Below are 19961 nucleotides of genomic sequence, written 5' to 3'. Positions count from 1 at the left end.
CTCTTTACGTGTGTCTGAGGTGACTTGATTTATATCATGGTTCATTGGTTCTGGACAGAGGAGATTCATGTTTATCTGGCAGTAATTTCAGATTATGGATTTATTTTGGCCACAACACACTTAGTTTCTTTACTTCAATGCCTTAAGGTAAAAAATCTTACCCTAATATTACATTTCAGCTGTTTGTCAGCTCGTAGCATATGTACCTCTCAGATAAATGGCTTAATAAGTGGATATCCCAGTGTTATGAGCTTCCACTGGTTTAGTGAATCTGAATAATTTAGGATAGTTCCATGTTGCATCAGCTCAAGACAAAACTCCATTACTTTATCTTTCACAAATAAACAAACCCAAACTGAAATCAGAACTTCTGGACAAGAAATCAAGGGTTTAATGACCAGAGACGCATGAAGGCACAAAACTGACACTCACAGAAGATTTGAACACTGAAAGACAAACAATACCTACAATAATCATTGTTTTATACACACTGCTTTTGGGAGTTTCTCTGTCTGCATAGTAATTCTACACTTATAGTGTATGATTAAATATTACGTTTGATTGTCAAGATACTTCCTAAAGGCACTGAACATGGTTTTTGAGTTTTCATAACAAAAACAAACAGATTAAGAAGGTGCAAATACTTTAATTTCTTATTGTTTCTAGTGAATACCTGACACGTACAAGATGAAATGTTGGACTTGTGCAAGGGTTCATGATGTGTTACTGTATAAAATATGTGGAATGTCCTCTTGAGACCCAGCACTGAATCTAATCCTCTGTAGGGGACAAGAGTTTCACAGCTTTACTTTACTCCAATCAAGGCACATATTTAATGTAAAAAAGCCAAAACTTTTACATACAAGATCTAAGGAGGAAATTACAAAAACCTTTCAGATTAACTTTATTTTCTACAAGTTTATTAATACTAAAGGACAAACAAATATTAGGTGTCAGGTTTATGAGTTGTCATATGTCTTTTAAGATTTCCCTGCTGAGAAAACTCTTTGTCACAGTGTGTACACTTGAACGGTTTCACCCCATTGTGACTGAGTGTGTGTCTCTTCAGGCAGTTCACGGTGAGGAATCGCTTGGGGCATAATGTGCAGACATATGGACGTTCACCAGTATGAGAGCGCACGTGGACAATCAGGTGACTCTTGCAGGAGAATCCTTTCCCACAGTGGGTACAGGTGTACGGCGTCTCACCCGTGTGAGAGCGAGTGTGCAGCAGCAGCTCGCCCGAAGACAGAAACGACTTCCCGCAAACCGTGCACAAGAAATTCTTCTCCCCCTTGTGCATCTGCATGTGTCGTGTAATGCCCGCTCTGCTGAAGCTCTTCCCACAGATCGTACACAGGTTAGTGGGACCGTCGTGTGAACGCTCATGCTGTTTGAGTGAATAATTACACAGGAATCCCTTGTTGCATTGGCTGCAGATGAATATGCGTCCTCTCTTGTGGACCCTCTGGTGCTGGTAATAGCCTGACAGGCTGGTGAATCCCTTCTCACACTGGCTGCAGTGGAACGGCAGTGCGTGGAGTTTTATGTGGGTCTTCAGCTGATTCGGTAGCTCAAAAACCTTTTCACATTTTGGGCATGCGGTTTGTTCCTCTGTGAAGTTTTTGTCCACTGGCCGCGTGCTCAGAAACCTTTTATCTTCAGTTGTGGGTTCTTTCCTTCTCCGACGGTTGTTGTTCTCCATGTTGCTCTTCTTCTGCTTTTGTTCACTCTTTTTCACTAAACTGTCTTTCTGTTTATGTTGCCTCTTTTTCTTTGAATTGTCTTCTGCTTTCTTTCTGTCTTTACTTCTCCGCAGAGTCTTTGCTCTAGACTTTCTGATAGATTCTTTCTTCTGAGCAGTAGTTTGTGTTTGATGCTCCTTCTGGATGTGCTCTTGGACTTTCCTCTTTACACTGTGAGCAAATGAACACTGAGGGCAGATGAATAAACGCGACAAAGGACCTGGCAAAAGCACCACACAAAAGGTTACTCTAACACGTCATATGTTTACTATTTTCTACTTTATTTTGACAAATTCCAATTTCAGTGCGAGCGATTTGATCTAACCTGTTCTCTTGGTTGGTAACCAGTCATCTGCAGTGATGTCTGGGCTTTCATTAGAGTCTTCTCCTAAATCCTCCAGTGCCAGTGACTCTTCCTCAGTGTCATAATTGTCATCCTCACTGTATGGCTCAGTGTATTTTGATACAGGAGAAGGGAGGGCCAGAGTGGACAAAATTATATCATTCTCACTGCTTGAAGGATCTGCAAACGAGACATTTCATATGTTTACACAGGACAGATGTAAATAAAACATGACTATAACAGAAAATGTCAAAAGTTGCTCTGGATGACAGATGCATTTTGCCCTTCATCGTTGTATGCGTTCATCTCACCAGAGCTCAGAGTCCCCAGCTGCTGATGATGGAGCAGAAGAGTCTTCAAGGCAAAGGGCTGAGACAGATGCAGTCCAAAATCCTCTGAAAAAGATGATGTTTCAGAGAGCCACGCTGCTGTCTGAAGCAGACAGAAGAACACAAAAAGGCTAACAAATTAAAATAGCAAATACTTACAACATATTTGGAAAACAGAGGCTCAGATGTCTTACTGAGCTGTGATATAATAAGATAAAGGACATTACATTACAATATCAGTTTAAAAATCTAATAGTTGCTTTCAAAGCTGTGTGATCACCAATACTACTTACATTTATATTCACATTATAGAAGGACACTGTTATTTTGATGAAATTGCTGTTGCTCTTACAATCACAGTGAAAGGTATCTAAATAGAAATTACTGGTTACTCCTGGTCTGATGTAGGCTGTTGCTGATGTACCTGCTCCACGTCAGGTTCAGGTAGCAGCTCATCCAGTCTGGACAGGAACTCATCCACCAGCTGCTGTAGTCTTTGGTCATATGCCGAGCCATAGTTTGCTGGAAAAACCTCCTAAAACAGTGAGAGTTTTGGATATTAATGACAAGCACATGAAAAAATGTCATTGCAGTTCACTACAGTAAAAAAATATGGTGACCATCAACTGTGATTACAATAACTATTTCTCTTCAACTTACTGTTGCAGACAGAGACACTCACTTGAAAGAAGAGCTCCTTTTCAAAAGGAACATTCAACAACTTCTGAACCAAACTGGCGAAGTTAGTGTATGAGGTCTTCTGTAAGTCAGCCTGTTAACGTGTAGAAAACAGGTCATGAAATTCTCTCCATTTGCAGCAACAACATAAACCTTTAAATTGTTTGTCATGCATGGTTTATGTGTAGAGCAGCTAAAGCTTTTACTGTACCAGCTGGTCAGTGGAGCTCAGGTTCATGCTACAGGCGTGGATTTTATCCAAGTTTGACTGGATGGTCTGCAGGTTGGACAGACTGTCATCTCGACACAACTCCAGAACCAGCTGCAAAAGACAAATATAGAGGAAAGTATGTTTGGTGCTTTTTAATATTTGACAACAGTTCATAAAAGAAGAGTGAAAAGTACTATTAGAAGTGTTAAACTGTCTTCATTTAACCCTTTCATGCATGACATTACTACAGTGGACACTTATTCAGTCTTTAATTACAGCTACATTATTTGCAGTAATGACTCCAACTCTCAACTGTTGTTCCATTTTGTTTTCTAATATTTGTTAAACTCACTTTGCTGTAAATACTTCTGTGGCACGTGGATTTCTCCACTGTGGGATAAATACAGTCTTGTCTTACCCTGATATATTGTTTAATGACTCCAAAACATGTGGTTACAAAGAAATTCTCTAATAAGGTACAGTTTAGGGAATAGTTTGTTCACAGCTCAGTCCTTATGTTTTTTTCATTATGTTTCATTCACCACAGCAGACAGCTACATTTTACATTTTAGGGTTTCTTAAAGCAGCAACATGTGTTATAGACATTTAAAAATTAATACCATTACATTTTAAAGTGTTGTAGCATAATAATAATAAACTTTATTGCAGACACAGGTCCATAAACCACAAACACACAACATACAGAATAAATAAAATAAAAAGGATAAAAAAGAATAAAAAGGAGATTAAAAAAAAAAAAAAAAAAATTTAGCATATTATAAAATATACAAACTATTGCACCAATGCTGTCTCAGTTTAGAGGTAAAACGATAGCAGCTTTTCAGGGGGCTAACTAGAGCTTCTATAATGTGGTTCTCTGATTCATCCAGGCGACACATAAAACTAAACATCAACTTTCTTAATAGTGCCTCACAAGTTGGCACTCCTGTGGTCACAAACAGCTGACTGGCACTATGCCACTGCAATGAATACTGGTGTATTAAGATAAAGAAGACAGCTATTAACCCTTTCATGCACAAATTATGAGAACCTTAATCAAAATTTTTTCCTGAGTGTTTTTATTCCTCTTTAGGCATGAAAAAAACAATACAATTGAAAATTTTCTTCTGGAAAATAAATTTAAAAAAAACAACAAAAAAAATTATAATAAAAACATTTTTTTTTAAATGTAAATACATAAAAAAAATAATAATGAAAAAAAAATTTCTCATGAACCTATTTTTCATGAAGTTGCAAAAATGTCCACTCAGCTGGACACCACATGTTTAATTTTTGATGCACAGAAACATGTATTTACTGATAAATTGTGTGAAAACTATGGGGAGGGCTTGTGATTCTGGGGGTTTATGCTCAGGAGAGATCTACATAATGTTACCTATTCATGTCAGAAAAGATAAGTAGTGTTTTAAAACTTTAATAAAGATAGGTGTAAAAAAAAAAAAAAAAAAAAAACAATGAAAAGAATAACAAAATCCATGAATATACAAAGGAACAGCTGTAGAACAGTTGTCCACTGTAGTGACCAGTGTGCATGAAAGGGTTAAGCAAAAAAAATTTATGTCACAAAATACCACTAGATTATTAACAATTCTTGAATAAAAGTGTTGATAATAAAGGACAGTTTCTATAAATAATATATTCTGTAATATCGGAAATACTTGTATCAGTCAGTAGAGGAAGAAAAAATCAGAGAAAAATAATGAAGACCCTTGCATCTGTAAACACACTCATTATCTGTGTTCCTCATGAGCTCAGAGACAGACAAGAAACATGCAGAAAAAGCTTAGAGACCCTCTTCGTAATTCTTTTCACACTAGTCAGAGAACATGTGGATCAGCCCTGGTCCTTACCCTGGCTCTGAGGCCCATGATGAGCTGAGTCCTCCGGCTGGGACTGAGCAGCTCCGGGACCAGCTCTGTGGTCAGTGTGATGAAGTCCACCACCTTCTCATACTGCATCACATTGTGCTGCTGCGCCACTCGCCAAATAAAAGCAGACATGAGTCTCACAGGAGAAACCAGGAGATGAACAGAGGACAGAGGTAGAGGAGAAGCTGAGGAGGACAAAGACACATGATCTGCGCTTACATTTAGCATCAGAAGACAGAAACACAGCCACACACAACCCATTCACTCAGGCTAAAGGTGAGCTAACGTTAGCTGCAAACAGTCTGACAAGATGAGTTATTCACCCAAAGTCATTAATTCTTGCATAAAAATGAGCAAATAAATGGACAAACCTTCAATGTGTCCCCGTGGCATTACTGAAGTTTATAAGAGTCAAGACAGAACAAAAATTCACTTTCATTCTACAGAAAAGGAAAACTCAAAACTTCCGGATTTTAACGGATATGACGACAAAGGTGGATTCTTTCAAAATAAATCACAGGAAATGTATTAACAAAAATTGAAAAATATATCATATCTAAAAGAAAAAAAGAAGATAACTATAACAAAATATAATTACATATTTTAAACACGATATTCAAAATTTAGAATTTGTTGTAAATTTGTTTATCTTATTTGGAAAATTTCATATACATAAAAATAAAACACTAAAACACACCCAAATTTTTAAAATCTTCCTGTTGGAATTTGAAAATTATATTAAATCTTTAGAATTTATCCATAATAATAATAATAATAATAATAATAATAATAATAATAATAATAATAATAATAATAATAAAAAAAGCTCTAACACCCTGGCTATTTAAAAACAATTATTTAATATTGATTGAACTCTCTGTTGTATTTATTTATTCATTTATATTTGTTAGATCTGAAATATTTATTTACTTTTTTAAACTATTATTTGTATATTATGCTTTGTATCTTTCATTATTTTCTTAAACTTATATGTTCAAATGCTTTTTCCCTTTTGATATCTTGTTGTTTGTTCAAATTTTTTGTACTGTATACTTGGGGAAAAAAATCACAGGGACTGTATTAACACTATTAATATAATAATAATAATAATAATAATAATAATAATAATAATAATAATAATAATAATAATAGAAGAATGATTATTTTGTTTGTATTTATTTTATTTTAACATCATTTTGGTGTATTGGAAATAACACATCGTCAGGCCCCTCTGTGTTAGTATAATTTTTACCAGCAGGTGGCGCCTATTTGTCACACATTCTCTTCAAACGATCATCAAAAAAGTTTACAGTGTGTGTTAGTTATTAAGCTAAAAATTGAATTAATTTAGTTATTTGGACAGTAGGAATTCATCATCCACATTAACTATATGTTTTATAGTTTTAGTTGCATTTTCAGTCGCTGTTTATCCATAATTCACTTAGAAATGTACATTTTTTTTACAGGAAAGAGAATTTTCGGGCTGATTTCTGAAACGGGAACAGAACATGTGCTGTATATCTTCAGACACGGGGGGGGGGGGGGGGGTGTATGTGTAACAGCTCTAAGCACACTAGAAATAATGAAGTAAAATGTGTGAGTAAATGGAACTGTCATCACTCACTGTTACACAAGAGGAAATTAGTCCAATAAATGTGTGCTGTGATAAGGCCTACATCAAAATCCTACCAACTATAATGTAAATAATACTGTCATAGCTGTCCTGTCTGTCGCCTCATGTTCATACTGGTGAAACTCAGACCACTCTGCACTCACAGACAGTATTATCAGACTGTGCTTTGTTCAAGACATAACAGTACCATGAAGAGGTTAACTTCTAATGTCACATAGGCATCAGATAGAGTTTATATTTCCTATATTTACAGTCACTTACACTATATATCTAGTTTATTTAGTCCACTATAATTTATATCAAGTAACAATCAAACACATACATTTATTTGTTTGTTTGTTTGTTTGTTTGTTTGTTTGTTTATCATTTATTAATAAGTGATTGTTGCCGTAATTAAATAATTATGGAATTTTTAAAGACATGGTCTTAATGAACTTAAAAAACATTTATTTATTTATTTATTTATTTATTTATTTATTTATATTATTTATTTGTACTTTTAACCCTTTCATGCATAGTGGTCACTACAGTGGACAGTTATTTAAAGCTGTTCTCTTGTATATTCATGGATTTTATTGTTTTAGTTCCACCTCAGCCAACACAGTGCATCATCCCATACACTGGCATTCATACCATTACTATAATTTTGCTGCTCTTGATAAACCTGATCTGCAGTAACATGTTTGAGTGTAAATCAGTTGCTTGTTGTTATCATTAGACTATAATTAACAGGGTTGTTGTTTTTTTTTTTTTTTTTTTGTTTTTGTTTTTTTAACAAAAAGTTGTTTTTTTTGTTTGTTTGTTTGTTTGTTGTTGTTGGGGTTTTTTTTGCATATTATCTTCATAAAGTGAGTAATAACTAGTATTAGAGTATGTTAAAATGTGACAAAACATCAGATTAGTGGCATTTTAAAAAAATTATTCCATAGTTTTCACACAGTATGCCAGTAAATACATGTTTCTTTGCTTCAAAAATTAAATGCATGGTGTCCGGCTGAGTGGACATTTTTATAACTCCATGAAAAATAGGTTCATTAAAAAAATAAATAAATAAAAAATCAATGGCATTGTTTTTTTCATGGCTAAAGAGGAATTAAAACACTCAGGAAAAAATCTTGATTAAGGTTCTCATAACTCATGCATGAAAGGGTTAATATAGATGTATGTAAGATACATCCCATGGACTTCAAAAGTCCCTCAATGATATTTTGACTGAAATAATTACTGCACACAATCACCTTCAGTTCAGCTTTATAATCCTATTAGAAGTAGTTGAATACTACTTCTACAGGAGCTTCATAGGAGTGAATAAAATGAGTCTTCCCACCTGTTTTAACCTGTAATGAATTCAGTCAGACAGCCTGGTGCTTCTGTGTCAGTCCCATGGGGCTGCTGCAGGTTGGATCATATCATGGATCACCTGGAAAACGTCAGAAACAAAGCCTCACACACCCAGACTGTTCACGCCCACTCGGTGTGAGGCAGCCGGCGGCTCGGAGCCCACTCGGCCCCGGGTGGAGCAGAACCGGCCGATCCCGTCCCCCTGGTCAGCAGAATGCACACCGATTCACCCAAACACTGGCTTCATTCAGACTAAAACTGGACTGGAGTGGGATTAAAGCTTCGGAAAGTTGTCACCATGGGAGGAAGACGCAGAGACGCATCTGGAAAGGACGAGGACTTCACCTTTGTCAGCCCTGTGGTCAAATACCTCCTGTTCATATTTAACTTTATATTCTGGGTGAGTTGATTTACACAGTCATCTGTTTTGTTTTGTTTTTTGTTTTTACACAATTAATTCCAAAATAACGAAAGTCAGACATTGTTTGGACTAAAAGTGGAACATGGAGTTTGTTTACCTCAGCTTGGTTTGTTTGATTTTAGTTATTATTTAACTTATTTGCGTCTGTGAAAAGTCAAACAGTGTTCAGGAAGTTAAAATGTTCAGCTAAATCACACCTACTCGTCTGTTTCTATGTCATGCTCCCATGTTGACTTGTTGCATAGTTGTAAACCTGTACATATTATAGGCAGGGTTTGCCCAGTTATTAAAACACAGAGATGTCAAAGTTATTTACAACACTTAAACCAGATGAAAACAGTCAAACTATATATGAAGTTCACTACTACGTTATGAGGTTTTATGAGTTTATTTACTATTGTTTGAGTAATGTGATTTTGTGATGATTAAATTTTATGATACAAAGAATACTTCCTTACATCCATAAATGTGTATGTGTCACTGTTTCTCACTAAAGTCTGAGTGTAATGGTTTAATGTAAAAGTCTACCTCTCTTTATCAACACTTTAATGATAATTGTCAAATTTTATTCAAAAATCGACAGTTTTTTTTTTTTTTTTTTTTCCAGTCAAATAACCCCCCCCCCCAACCTTGGGAAAGTCTTGCATTTTGGGGCCTCAATTTTTGTTCCCACAGTTCCAGGAAGTCCCTATAGATCAGTGTAGGTCAGGTTTAGTCCCCACTGGGATGTAAATGCAAAGGAACACGTAAAACACCAGGTGCTTTCACTGGACTGGGACCAAGTTTTATTCTCTCTTTGCAAATCAGGTGAATCAGGTGTACGTCCTTGTGTTATCCTCTACAGTTCTGAACCTGCTTTACTCAAACATTCATCGGAAGTACATGATAAGCTCACGTCTTGAATGTTCTGTTTCTTATTCACTGATATCGTAGCCAAAAGCATTAGCTCCACACTTCAGATTTAATGATGTTGATAAATACACATTGCTTGTCAGATTTTACTTTTCCATTTCTATCAAACATCAGAGCAGCAGATTACTGAAGCATATTTTTCTTACTCTGACTGTGGTGTTTTGTCTCCAACAGTAAGAAGTTAACAGTTTGAAGCAGAGAGTTTAGTTAAAATTCACCTCAAACCTCTACTCCAGTGTGGAAACAAAGCAAAGTTCATCTGTGGGTTGGCTCAGTGTCAGGTGCTCTGTGACATAAGGAGATTTCTGGCTTACAGCATAGTAGAGCACATTCATTGTTGAGGTTTTACGTGCAGACATTTTCTATAGTTTGGTAGAAATCCTAGACAGGAGGACAGAAAAAGAGGAGTAAAGCATGTGTGTGCACGGTGTATAATTAAAGTTATACATCCAACTGTCAAACAAAGCCATATGTGAGTGTGTGAGGCGTGTTCAGACTATGAAAATAACCCGTACATACAAGACGAGGCTGTGTAAAAACTTGAAACTCTTCAACGTGGAATGTGTTGTTGTCATTTTTGTTGCCTCTAGCTACAGTGTGTAGGACACACCAAAGATTTCTTCAAGTGTACACTCTTTGTTGTGTATAACTTTCAGAAATGTCACGCAAAGAGTTGTTGTCACAGTATGTTCTATGTAATGAACACTCTAGGGTGACATTTATCAAAGAAAAAATGAGGTTTCAGCAAATTTGAAACTGCAACATGGAGTCTACAAACATCCTGAGTTCCATGTTATGTGTTCTTTTATTCACTGTGTAAAGTAAAGTAACCCCCCACCCCCACCCTCACCCCACCCTCACCCCACCCTCACCCCCAAAAGGTGCAGTGTCTGGAGTAACTGGATCCATTTCATTCAGGGTGGGAAGAGCATTTCTGAGCCCCCCCACCCCTCATCCCTTTTATTCTATTGAGACCGAGAGGAGCACCGAGTGAAAAGGTCTTTATTTTTTCGAGAATGCTACTGATTGCTGCCAAATGGCGTTGTGCGAAAGGCCAAATCTCTCCAATCGACACATTTTACAGTTAATGAGAAATGTTGTGTATATGTGAATAGATTCTGCCCGGAAAAATAAGGCTGGAAAGCATCAACCAGAAAGATTAGTTTTGGAAAAGTAGCTTTTATTCCATCAGTACAGACTTAACTATGACTCATATCCTCTGTGTCAATCAGAGAAAGATGCCACTCCCTGGACAAGTAAGAACATAGATATAAATCATTATTCACCTAATGTTGACTGTTATTCACTTATTATTCCCTCTTTATGTTGTCAAATTTACCTATAAATCTTTAACCCATAAAGACCCAGTGCTACTTTTGTGGCAGCTCCCAAATGAATTTTTCTCTCACAGTTTTTAATAACAATATTATTCTCTGCATTTTGCATTTTTCAGTGTAAATCAGGTATTTTCCTATATTTAATTCACTGATCATTTAGATGTTCATTAAAGCTCAGAGTAAAGTTGACGGTTATTATATAAGAAACAGAGAAAACTGAAGAAAAAGAGACTTTTTTCAGCAAATCTATCAATAACTGAACATAAACCCAGTGTCTCCATCTACTGTCATTGATCCAACTCCATGGGTTTGACTGGTGAATCAGTGATGACGGTCCAAATGGGTCATATCTGATGAACATGAAAAGCCAATAAACTGTATTTTTCACCAGTTATTTACATGTAGTGATAGGATTAATGGATCAGTCAGGTGTTAAAACAGTTGAGGTCAGTAGATGGTTTTGGTCGCCTGTGGATGTTTGGGTCTTTATGGGTTAAGAATTTTTTTTTTTTCTCTCTGTGTTCAGATAATCTCCCTGGTGATGGTTGGAATTGGACTTTACGCCCGCATGATGAAACATGCAGGTAGATGATCTTACACTGATACACACTCAATATTCCTGTTTAGTGTGAAGCATTGTGTACTAAAGGTTCTGGACAGTGTGTGATGCTGTGGCACTTTGCTTTAGGGCCTGGCTAATGGAGTGAGGAAGCACTGTGCAGCAATACTGATCATTCCATACGTTATTAAAAAATAATTTAGCAGCAACCATAATAGCTCAAATTGTAGGTCTAAGCAAGTACTTTAATATGCCATTAAAGAGTAATAACTAAATATTTAATAAAAACATGAATTTATCATCATTGACAAAGTAACGGAATGAGGAAAAATATACAGCAGTTATTCAAGGTTAGGAAAAAATACGAAAAAGTGCTGTTCCTCAAGGAAAGTGCAAATATTTAATGTACCACACTTTTCTTAATATAGGAGAGTACATTATACCCAAAAATGAAACTGATGTCATTTTTATTTTAGTTTTAAAAGACATTAATTCATGGTAACAGAGTGAGAACCCAAAAAAGTAACAGAGTGAGGTGTTTGTTCAGTGTGATGCACCGGAATAATAATAATCAAAAATTTGACTAAGATACTGATAAGATTATCAGTCTTTGGTGACATGTGTTTCATTACTATATTTAATACACATCTTTCTTCTTTTTTAATAATAAATAATTTTCAAAATCATTATAGTATTTGATTATAATGAAATATAAGATTAGACACAGGCATATATTTTGAACAGATTTATTTACACATTACTATTTACATTCTGAATTAAAGCTGTATACATTTATTTAAAACCTTTACAGTTCTCCATTTACATTGTATTCTCATATATTTTCTTATACTGTATATCCAGTCTTAATTCAGGTACAAATTAAACTAGAAAAGCACTCAGAGAATGCAGACCTCCGCCAAGGCAGATCAGTGAGCCCCCATGGCCCCCCCACCCCCAATCACCACCAAAATTGAATCATTTGTTCCTTGTGCCAGTATCAACATTTCCTTAAATTTTCATCCAAATCCGTCCTTCACTTTTTGAGTTATCTTGCACACAAACAGACAGACAAACCAACGCCGGCAAAAACATTACCTCCTCGGCGGAGGTGATAAACACAGTTTAGAAACTAGAGATATATGTCTTTCATGCTGAGTAATCAAAAATATAATTAGAGAGAAAAATAAAATTGACTTTGATGTTCACTTTCGCTTGGCCAGGCCCTTTAATTAAGCAAGAAACAAAGGAAGTGTCAACTGACCTGCCAAAATCTACAAGAAATGTAGACTGTAGCATAAAAAAAGACTGACTCTGTTTCATGTTTATGATTGTATTCTAAGGCAAATTTGAGTCAAATGTAAAACATTTCAAGAAGTAATATTACTAGAGGAAAACACAACATTTTTTAGGTTCAAGTTAAGAAATAAGTAAGAAAATTAGAGGAAAGAAAATAAGAAAAAAACTTGCAAATTGACATAGTCTCTGACATTATTAAATTAGAGATTGGCTACAAAATCATCCATTGTTTTAAATTAAAGTAGTAGATTTATGAGAGAAAACTTATTAAAATAGGGTATACCTTAAAGTCTTGCAAAGTGTGCCAGTCTAAGTGTCACCACTGAATTGATCACTTCTTCTTAGATATGAGTCCAACTTCAACCCTTAAAGATCAATAGAACTATTTTCATAACAACTTCCAAAAGTGTTTTTTTGTCTTTCCCAAGTGATTTATCACCATTATTATCATATTGTCCTTGCATTTTGAATTTTTCAGTGAAAAATATTCAAAAGTATTTAATTCACTGATCATGTAGATGTTCATAAAAGTGCAGAGTAAATTAAAAGGTTATTAGATCAAATTTAAAAAAAAAAATGACTCTTTCAACAAAATATATCATTAACTGAACCTAAAAACAAGTGTGTCCATTCACTGTCATTGATCCAACTCCATGGCTTTTACTGGTGAATCAGTGTTATAGAAGATGACGGTGTTTCCATGGTAACTACGGAGCCTCTGAATGTCCAAATGGGTCATATCTGATGACCATGAAAAGACGATAAACTGCCTTTTACACCAGTTATTTACATGTCTTGATAGGATTAGTTAGTCAACAGTTACTTAATATTTTAGATTAGTAGATGCTTATGGTCGGTGGTGGATGTTTGAGTCTTTATGGGTTGAACTTAAACATTTATTTTTTTCTGTAAATATTACCCTTTAAGATGTTAGGCCTTACGACTCCATCATGCGTGCTCAGTCTTTGACCCATCTTGTCTTCTTTTCTACCAGAGGCAGCACTGGCGTATCTGTCGGTCGACCCTGCAGTGATGCTGATGGTCATTGGGGTCCTAATGTTCATCATCACCTTCTGTGGCTGCGTTGGATCACTGAGGGAAAACATCTGCCTTCTGCAAACTGTAAGTCTGTAGTTATCAACCACCAGGCTTTAACATTTTTATAGAACAAAAAAACAGTGCAGAGAGGTATCATGTTTACTTAAGAGGGCCAATTAAAGCTCAGAAAACTGACCCTCTTTAGTCATAAAATAAGAAACTGACCAAGGGAACACTTAGTTTCAACTGTCCAACCTCGTTTATATTTCTTACTTTGCATGTTTTCCCCAGAGGGAGAAAACTGAATTTATCTAAAGAAAACACATTCATCTTGAACTTCTTTTCCTTCCAGTTCTGTATCTGTCTCACAGTGATCTTCTTGCTCCAGTTAGCTGCTGGAATCCTGGGCTTCATCTTCTCTGATAAGGTGAACACTTCTACAATTTAAGTTATGCATGTGTTGAAAAATACACGCTGCAACTGTTCAAGTTGCAGCGTAAGTCCATGAATTGCTGGAAAATAATGTGTTGTTATATAACCAGCTGTTGTAAAAATGAGACATGATGGTTGCACTGCACACAGTAATGAGTTTTTGCTTTTTTACATCAAATAACTGTCTCGATTGGAAACAACATAATGCAACAGTTTTTGTCAGATACATTTTGTTTTACATGTGGGTCCGATCAAGCAAAAGTGAACATCAACATGAAAAATTAAATTTGCACACATCATTTATCAAGTGGGCTCATCTTTTATCTAAAGATTTCTATTTTATGGAACTGTTATCCTTTTTAAAGGATCCTTTTTTTTATAGCCACAGCTCGAATTTGACGCTAAAAATTATATCTAAAAAATTTGAAAATATATTCAGTCTGTTGATTATATAGATGATTGTTAAGTTTCAAGTGTTAGATTTTCATTATTTTGTGAATTTTATTGATATTTGTGAGTTACTTAAAAGGCCCTGTCCACATATTACCACAAATATACCAATTTTCAATTTTCAAGTTACTTATAATTCAGATATTTCAGTGAAGCTTTCATAAAGTAATGATCTTTTGATTTATTTTGAGTGATGCATCCAATGGTAAAGATTCGTCCACATATTACTACGGCAACCTGTCCATGTGTTACCACATTCTCACGTCAGTAAAACAAAGACTTTTCAATATTTTACTCCAAAATTTATTTGCAGCATAGTTGAACATAATATCTAAAAGGTTTTGTTCTACTTGATAACAATTTCTGTTGAGAACTGCATGTTGTGAATGTTTGCATAAAGCTTAAAAAATTGATGTCCGTTTCAAGTCCATGTGTTACTGCTTGATTGGATCCATATATACTGTATGTATATATATATATATATATATATATATATATATATATATATATATATATATATGTGTGTGTGTGTGTGTGTGTGTGTATATATATATATATATATATATATATATATATATATATATATATATATATATATGTGTGTGTGTGTGTGTGTGTGTGTGTATATATGTATATATATATATATATATATATATATATATATATATATATATATGTATATATATATATATATATATATATATATATATATACACACACATACAGGGTGTCCCATAAGTCTCCATACATAGAAGACATAATACATATGGTTCTAACATGTATTTCTTTATATTTCTTCTTTATAGTTCTTCAGCAGACACGCATTGAAATGTGTTCCCGACAAAATGGCAGTCATATAGAGCATATTACATAAATAAAAATGGTTCATGTCAAGAAACGTTTATTTTTCCTATGTATGGAGACTTATGGGACACCCTGCATATATATATATATATATATATATATATATATATATATATATATATATATATATATATATATATATATATATATATATATATATATATATATTTATATATATATATATATATATAAGTAAAGCTGTGAAACTCTTGTATCCTACAGAGGACAAAAATGTATTGCTGGGTCTTAAGAGGATAATGAGGATAAAGAGTATTTTACACTGTTCCATTTCTTGTATTTGTCCTGACTGTACAGTAACTCCCTCTGCTGGGCATGTCGTGCAAAGTTGACAAATAATAATAACAAATGTAAATGTCAGAGTAAACTTTCCTCACAGATAGAGTTGTTAGATGTGATTTTGTCTCGTTAAAGGCATGAAAACACCACAAAGAGGTTGTTTTCCACCTCTGCTAACCTGTATTTTTTATTTACCTCACCATCCTGTGCATCAGCCCTTTGTGTTTGCTATGATCCTGTCTGTACTTAATCTTTTATTATTTTTTTCTTTATGGTTTTCCAAGGCCCGGAATAAAGTCACTGAAGTGATCAATAAAGCCATCATCCACTACAGAGATGACATTGATCTACAAAACCTTATTGATTTTGGTCAGAGGGAGGTGAGGATTTAGTTCAGATACACGCTGCAGATCCAGACTCATGTTGGTTCACTCAGCTTTTATAGCTACAGGTACTTAACACGTGTCATCTGTCATTGTGTGTCCTCAGTTCGAGTGCTGCGGTGGCGTGGCGTACACCGACTGGTCTCAAAACATGTATTTCAACTGCAAAGCAAGCAACCCCAGCAGAGAACGCTGCTCTGTCCCCTTCTCATGTTGTATCATATCCAAAGAGGTATTTACAGACATGCACTGGTTTGTTTTAGCAGATTATCTCCCATAAATGTCTTTTTGTTGTTGTTGTTGTTGTTGTTGTTGTTGTTGTTGTTGTTGTTGTTGTTGTTGTTGTTGTTCTTTGATGTGCTTGTGTTTTTGTGGACTCTTGCAGCTGGTTATCAACACCATGTGTGGCCAGGGCATGCAGGATTTAGAATACCCTGAAGCAGGAAACCACATCCACACTAATGGCTGCATAGATAAACTGGTCAACTGGATCCACAGTAACCTGTTCATACTAGGAGGTGTTGCACTGGGACTGGCCATACCACAGGTAGGATGGACTGGTGGAGTGTTAGCCTTTCCAGCTGTGAGATCTTACTTCAAAACATTTTGGGTCCTCTTTTAATCCTAGGCAGACAATTAAATCAGTTTGTTGTAAATTAACATTATTATAAAGACTATACACCAAAAAGTCATTTAAGACATATCTCAGATCTCTCCAAACTGGTTAGAGTCTCTGCACCTTCTACACAGTCAGATGGGTAATGATTTTAATCTCTTTACATATGGTGATAAAACAATGACATGCATCATTGAGCTGGCTCATGCAAAAGTATAAGAAATCAAAAGATTTCTTTAAATTGTCATTTCACAAGATGCACAGGACATACAGACATACAGAGAACTGAGATACCCTTTCTCTTTCACCTTGCCATGCAATGTAAAAAAAAAAAACAACAACAAAAAAAACAGTTAAAATATAGAAGAAGAATAAGCAGGAGATAAACTATAGACAACATGTAGATCAAACCCATTTACAATAGCAGCGGTTGCAATACAGTATCAGTTATGAGGTGAGGAGGTGCATAATGGAACAAAACAGCAGCAGATACAACAATAATATAATGTAACTAACTTTACTTTGACTCATTAAATGATCTTTTAACTTGACAAACGTCACATGTTATTGATGGCATAATCCAAATAGATGTACAAATATTTAGTCTCTCACCACTGACTACTTTGCATATTTCTTTCCAAATAAGGTCCCTGGATCACACCAGAAGGACTAATATACACTATAATACACACCTATCAACCATGGCCACTGACTGGTACAGTGGAAGTTTCACTATATGGATCAAAATATCACACCTACAGCTTGTGGGACATAAAGTTCCATTTAAAAGGAAATATCCGTGGTCACAGTTTAACAGTTTTTCAGTGGTTGTCAGTTATAATAAATGTTATATCAATATTATTATAAGTTAGATTTTTTTTTATTATTGTTTGAGTTTTCTTCCTAAGAGACAGTTGAAGAAACCAGAACTGTATTTGTGGTTTAAATAAATAAAGATAATTAAATAAAGGCCATTATTACCACTTTGCGTGTTGGAGGTTATAGCTGATCAGTGTAAACCATTCAATAACAGTGGAAATGTGGGAAAAGACACATGAAATGTTTGCTTTAGAAATAGAAATTTAGATGTGTTCAGACCAAGCACAGCTGTATTTTAACACATTCCTGTTTCTCAGTGAATCACTGATAATGATAATAATAATAATAATAATAATAATAATAATAATAATAATAATAATCTAAACTATTAGTGTTGGGTGATAGACATATACCAAATTTCTTACATATACAGTTGTGGCCAAAAGTTGTGAATAAATGGATAAATTAGATTGATTTCGCAGTAAAAGACTTATAATTGAAAATTGCTTAGTTGTTCTTCAGTGTACTTTAGAAACTTATAGAAAAAACACTAAAACAGAGAGAAAAAACAAACTAAAGCAGCAAAGTTTGTTTCACTGCCAAAACTTATGGCCATATGGTGGGCATAGTGACTGTCCTCAAAAGTGTTGCATTAGAGGAGATATTCACATATTCACAAATGACACATGGAACAAAATGCCAGGTCTGATATGTGTGGCAATTTTTCTGAGTTTTTGAGCATGTTTAGTCTCCAAATTTAAGTTTATTTCAGCAAAAGAATAAGGAATAATAATCTATATAGATACAATAGGGTGTTCAACCACACTTCGTGTAATAAGCAGCTGCTGCTGAACATCTGATATATACACAGTTAATACTCAGCATCAGAGTATGAAAAGGACATGTAGGCTGTTCTATTTCTACCGAAAATCACAGGTGGTCTAGTAATGACTTTCAGAGGCTCAAATTTTCTCGGAGTAGATTCTACAGACTGTAACCTGCTGCTGAGGGTTGTATCTGGTGTTTTCTCTTCTACAGCTGGTTGGGATCCTCCTCTCTCAGATTCTGATCAACCAGATAAAAGATCAAATCGAGCTCCAGAACTACAACCTCAAGCACCGCGCTGACCCGTGGAGCTGATCTGGGGCCTGGAAACAGCAACACCAGGAGCCAGCATCTTATAGCTTTTACCAAAACCATCTCTAAAGGACATCCTAAAAAGGCACTCCTTCTTGGGACTTCACCTACTTGGAATAAAAATACCTGACTGTTCAATCAGGAGTGTTCGCACAAAGAGGACGGAAAAGAAGATTGTGTCGCCGCCTACTGGAGAAGAAGAGGTCTGCATTCACCAAACATGGAGGATTTACAGTAGTTGAGACAGGATTATACAATCAGTATCATCTAAGTCATTTTGGGAATTTGCAGGAATATACAGAAGTGTTTTTTCTCAGATTTTGTTAAGATTACTCTGCTAAAAAGGGAATTTATTGTTATTGTTTGTAATCTGCTTATTAGGGTAACATTCGACTACTGAAGTTTAATAATGTTTTATTCTAGGGTCAAAATCACCACTGGATGCATTCCAAAAGATGACTCAGACACCAGTTGGAGTCCCAGTTATATCTCTTGTAGACCTGTTACAAAGATAAATTATTAATAATAAAAGTGTTTTATAAGACATTTTAAATGTAAAAACTGCACACTATGTTTACAGTAGTGGTCTGATTGTTGGTTTGCTGACCTCACCCTGCACATGATATCATTTCCTGTTCATATTTTAACCAGGAGACAGCCTCCAGAGCTGCAGCTTTACCAGGGTTTGGTGGGTGTATGTCTCAGTGTGCAGCCATTAAAAATAAACCAACGCCAAACCACACAGTCATTGTGTACTATTCATATTCTGGACATACGAATGTTATGTAACTGTTGTATCTATCCTGTATGCACCTTTAAATCATGTTCCCACCTCTATCTTCCTCCTTTTTATGGATAAAGCATGTTTTTTTATATAAAATTAAAAACCAGCAAAAGTTTTCCACCTTAAAAGTAGGTGCATTAGTTCTGTTGTCTTTCTGTTTTTTGTGAACTGTCACTTAACAGACGCTGGTTGAAGTCTTAAATCCACAAATTATCAAAGCTTGAATGGTTCTGACAGCAGAAGAAAACTGAGCTGTTTGTATAAGCAGCATGAATTTTAGTACAAAGATATGCATGTGAAATACATCCCCAGCTGTAAATTAAAGTATTTTATATACTGTCGCCATGTAGTAATTTGTGGTAATTGCAGTGAGTTGTTTCAATCTTTAAGTTGTCATCACTTCTGTGGCCGAAAGTCTAATGTAACTGCAACAACCATTTCTCTGCC

The 19961-nt window shown here is 35.2% G+C and overlaps 2 protein-coding genes across 2 annotated transcripts; one reads left to right on the top strand and one right to left on the bottom strand.

Moving 5' to 3' along the window:
- Positions 1-82: 82 nt before the first annotated feature.
- Positions 83-5684, bottom strand: LOC115430749 (zinc finger protein 436-like). The gene is made up of 8 exons (XM_030150941.1): positions 5567-5684; positions 5178-5380; positions 3307-3417; positions 3100-3189; positions 2842-2952; positions 2400-2520; positions 2071-2268; positions 83-1965 (listed from the first exon to the last, which is right to left on the bottom strand). Exons 1-8 carry the CDS (start codon positions 5586-5588, stop codon positions 947-949), a joined length of 1875 nt encoding a protein of 624 aa, XP_030006801.1. The 5' UTR covers positions 5589-5684; the 3' UTR covers positions 83-946.
- Positions 5685-8283: 2599 nt separating this feature from the next.
- tspan33a (tetraspanin 33a) lies at positions 8284-19855 on the top strand. The gene is made up of 8 exons (XM_030149095.1): positions 8284-8569; positions 11366-11423; positions 13689-13816; positions 14085-14159; positions 16060-16155; positions 16265-16390; positions 16544-16705; positions 18632-19855. The coding sequence occupies exons 1-8, from the start codon at positions 8468-8470 to the stop codon at positions 18731-18733; spliced, it is 849 nt and encodes a 282-aa protein (XP_030004955.1). The 5' UTR covers positions 8284-8467; the 3' UTR covers positions 18734-19855.
- The last annotated feature ends 106 nt before the right edge of the window (positions 19856-19961 follow it).

The sequence above is a fragment of the Sphaeramia orbicularis genome, chromosome 12, assembly GCF_902148855.1.
Source record: "Sphaeramia orbicularis chromosome 12, fSphaOr1.1, whole genome shotgun sequence".
In the NCBI taxonomy this organism is placed as follows: domain Eukaryota; kingdom Metazoa; phylum Chordata; class Actinopteri; order Kurtiformes; family Apogonidae; genus Sphaeramia; species Sphaeramia orbicularis.
The sequence above is the reverse complement of the archived record's forward strand: the minus strand, read 5'-3'. Positions and strand labels throughout refer to the sequence as shown.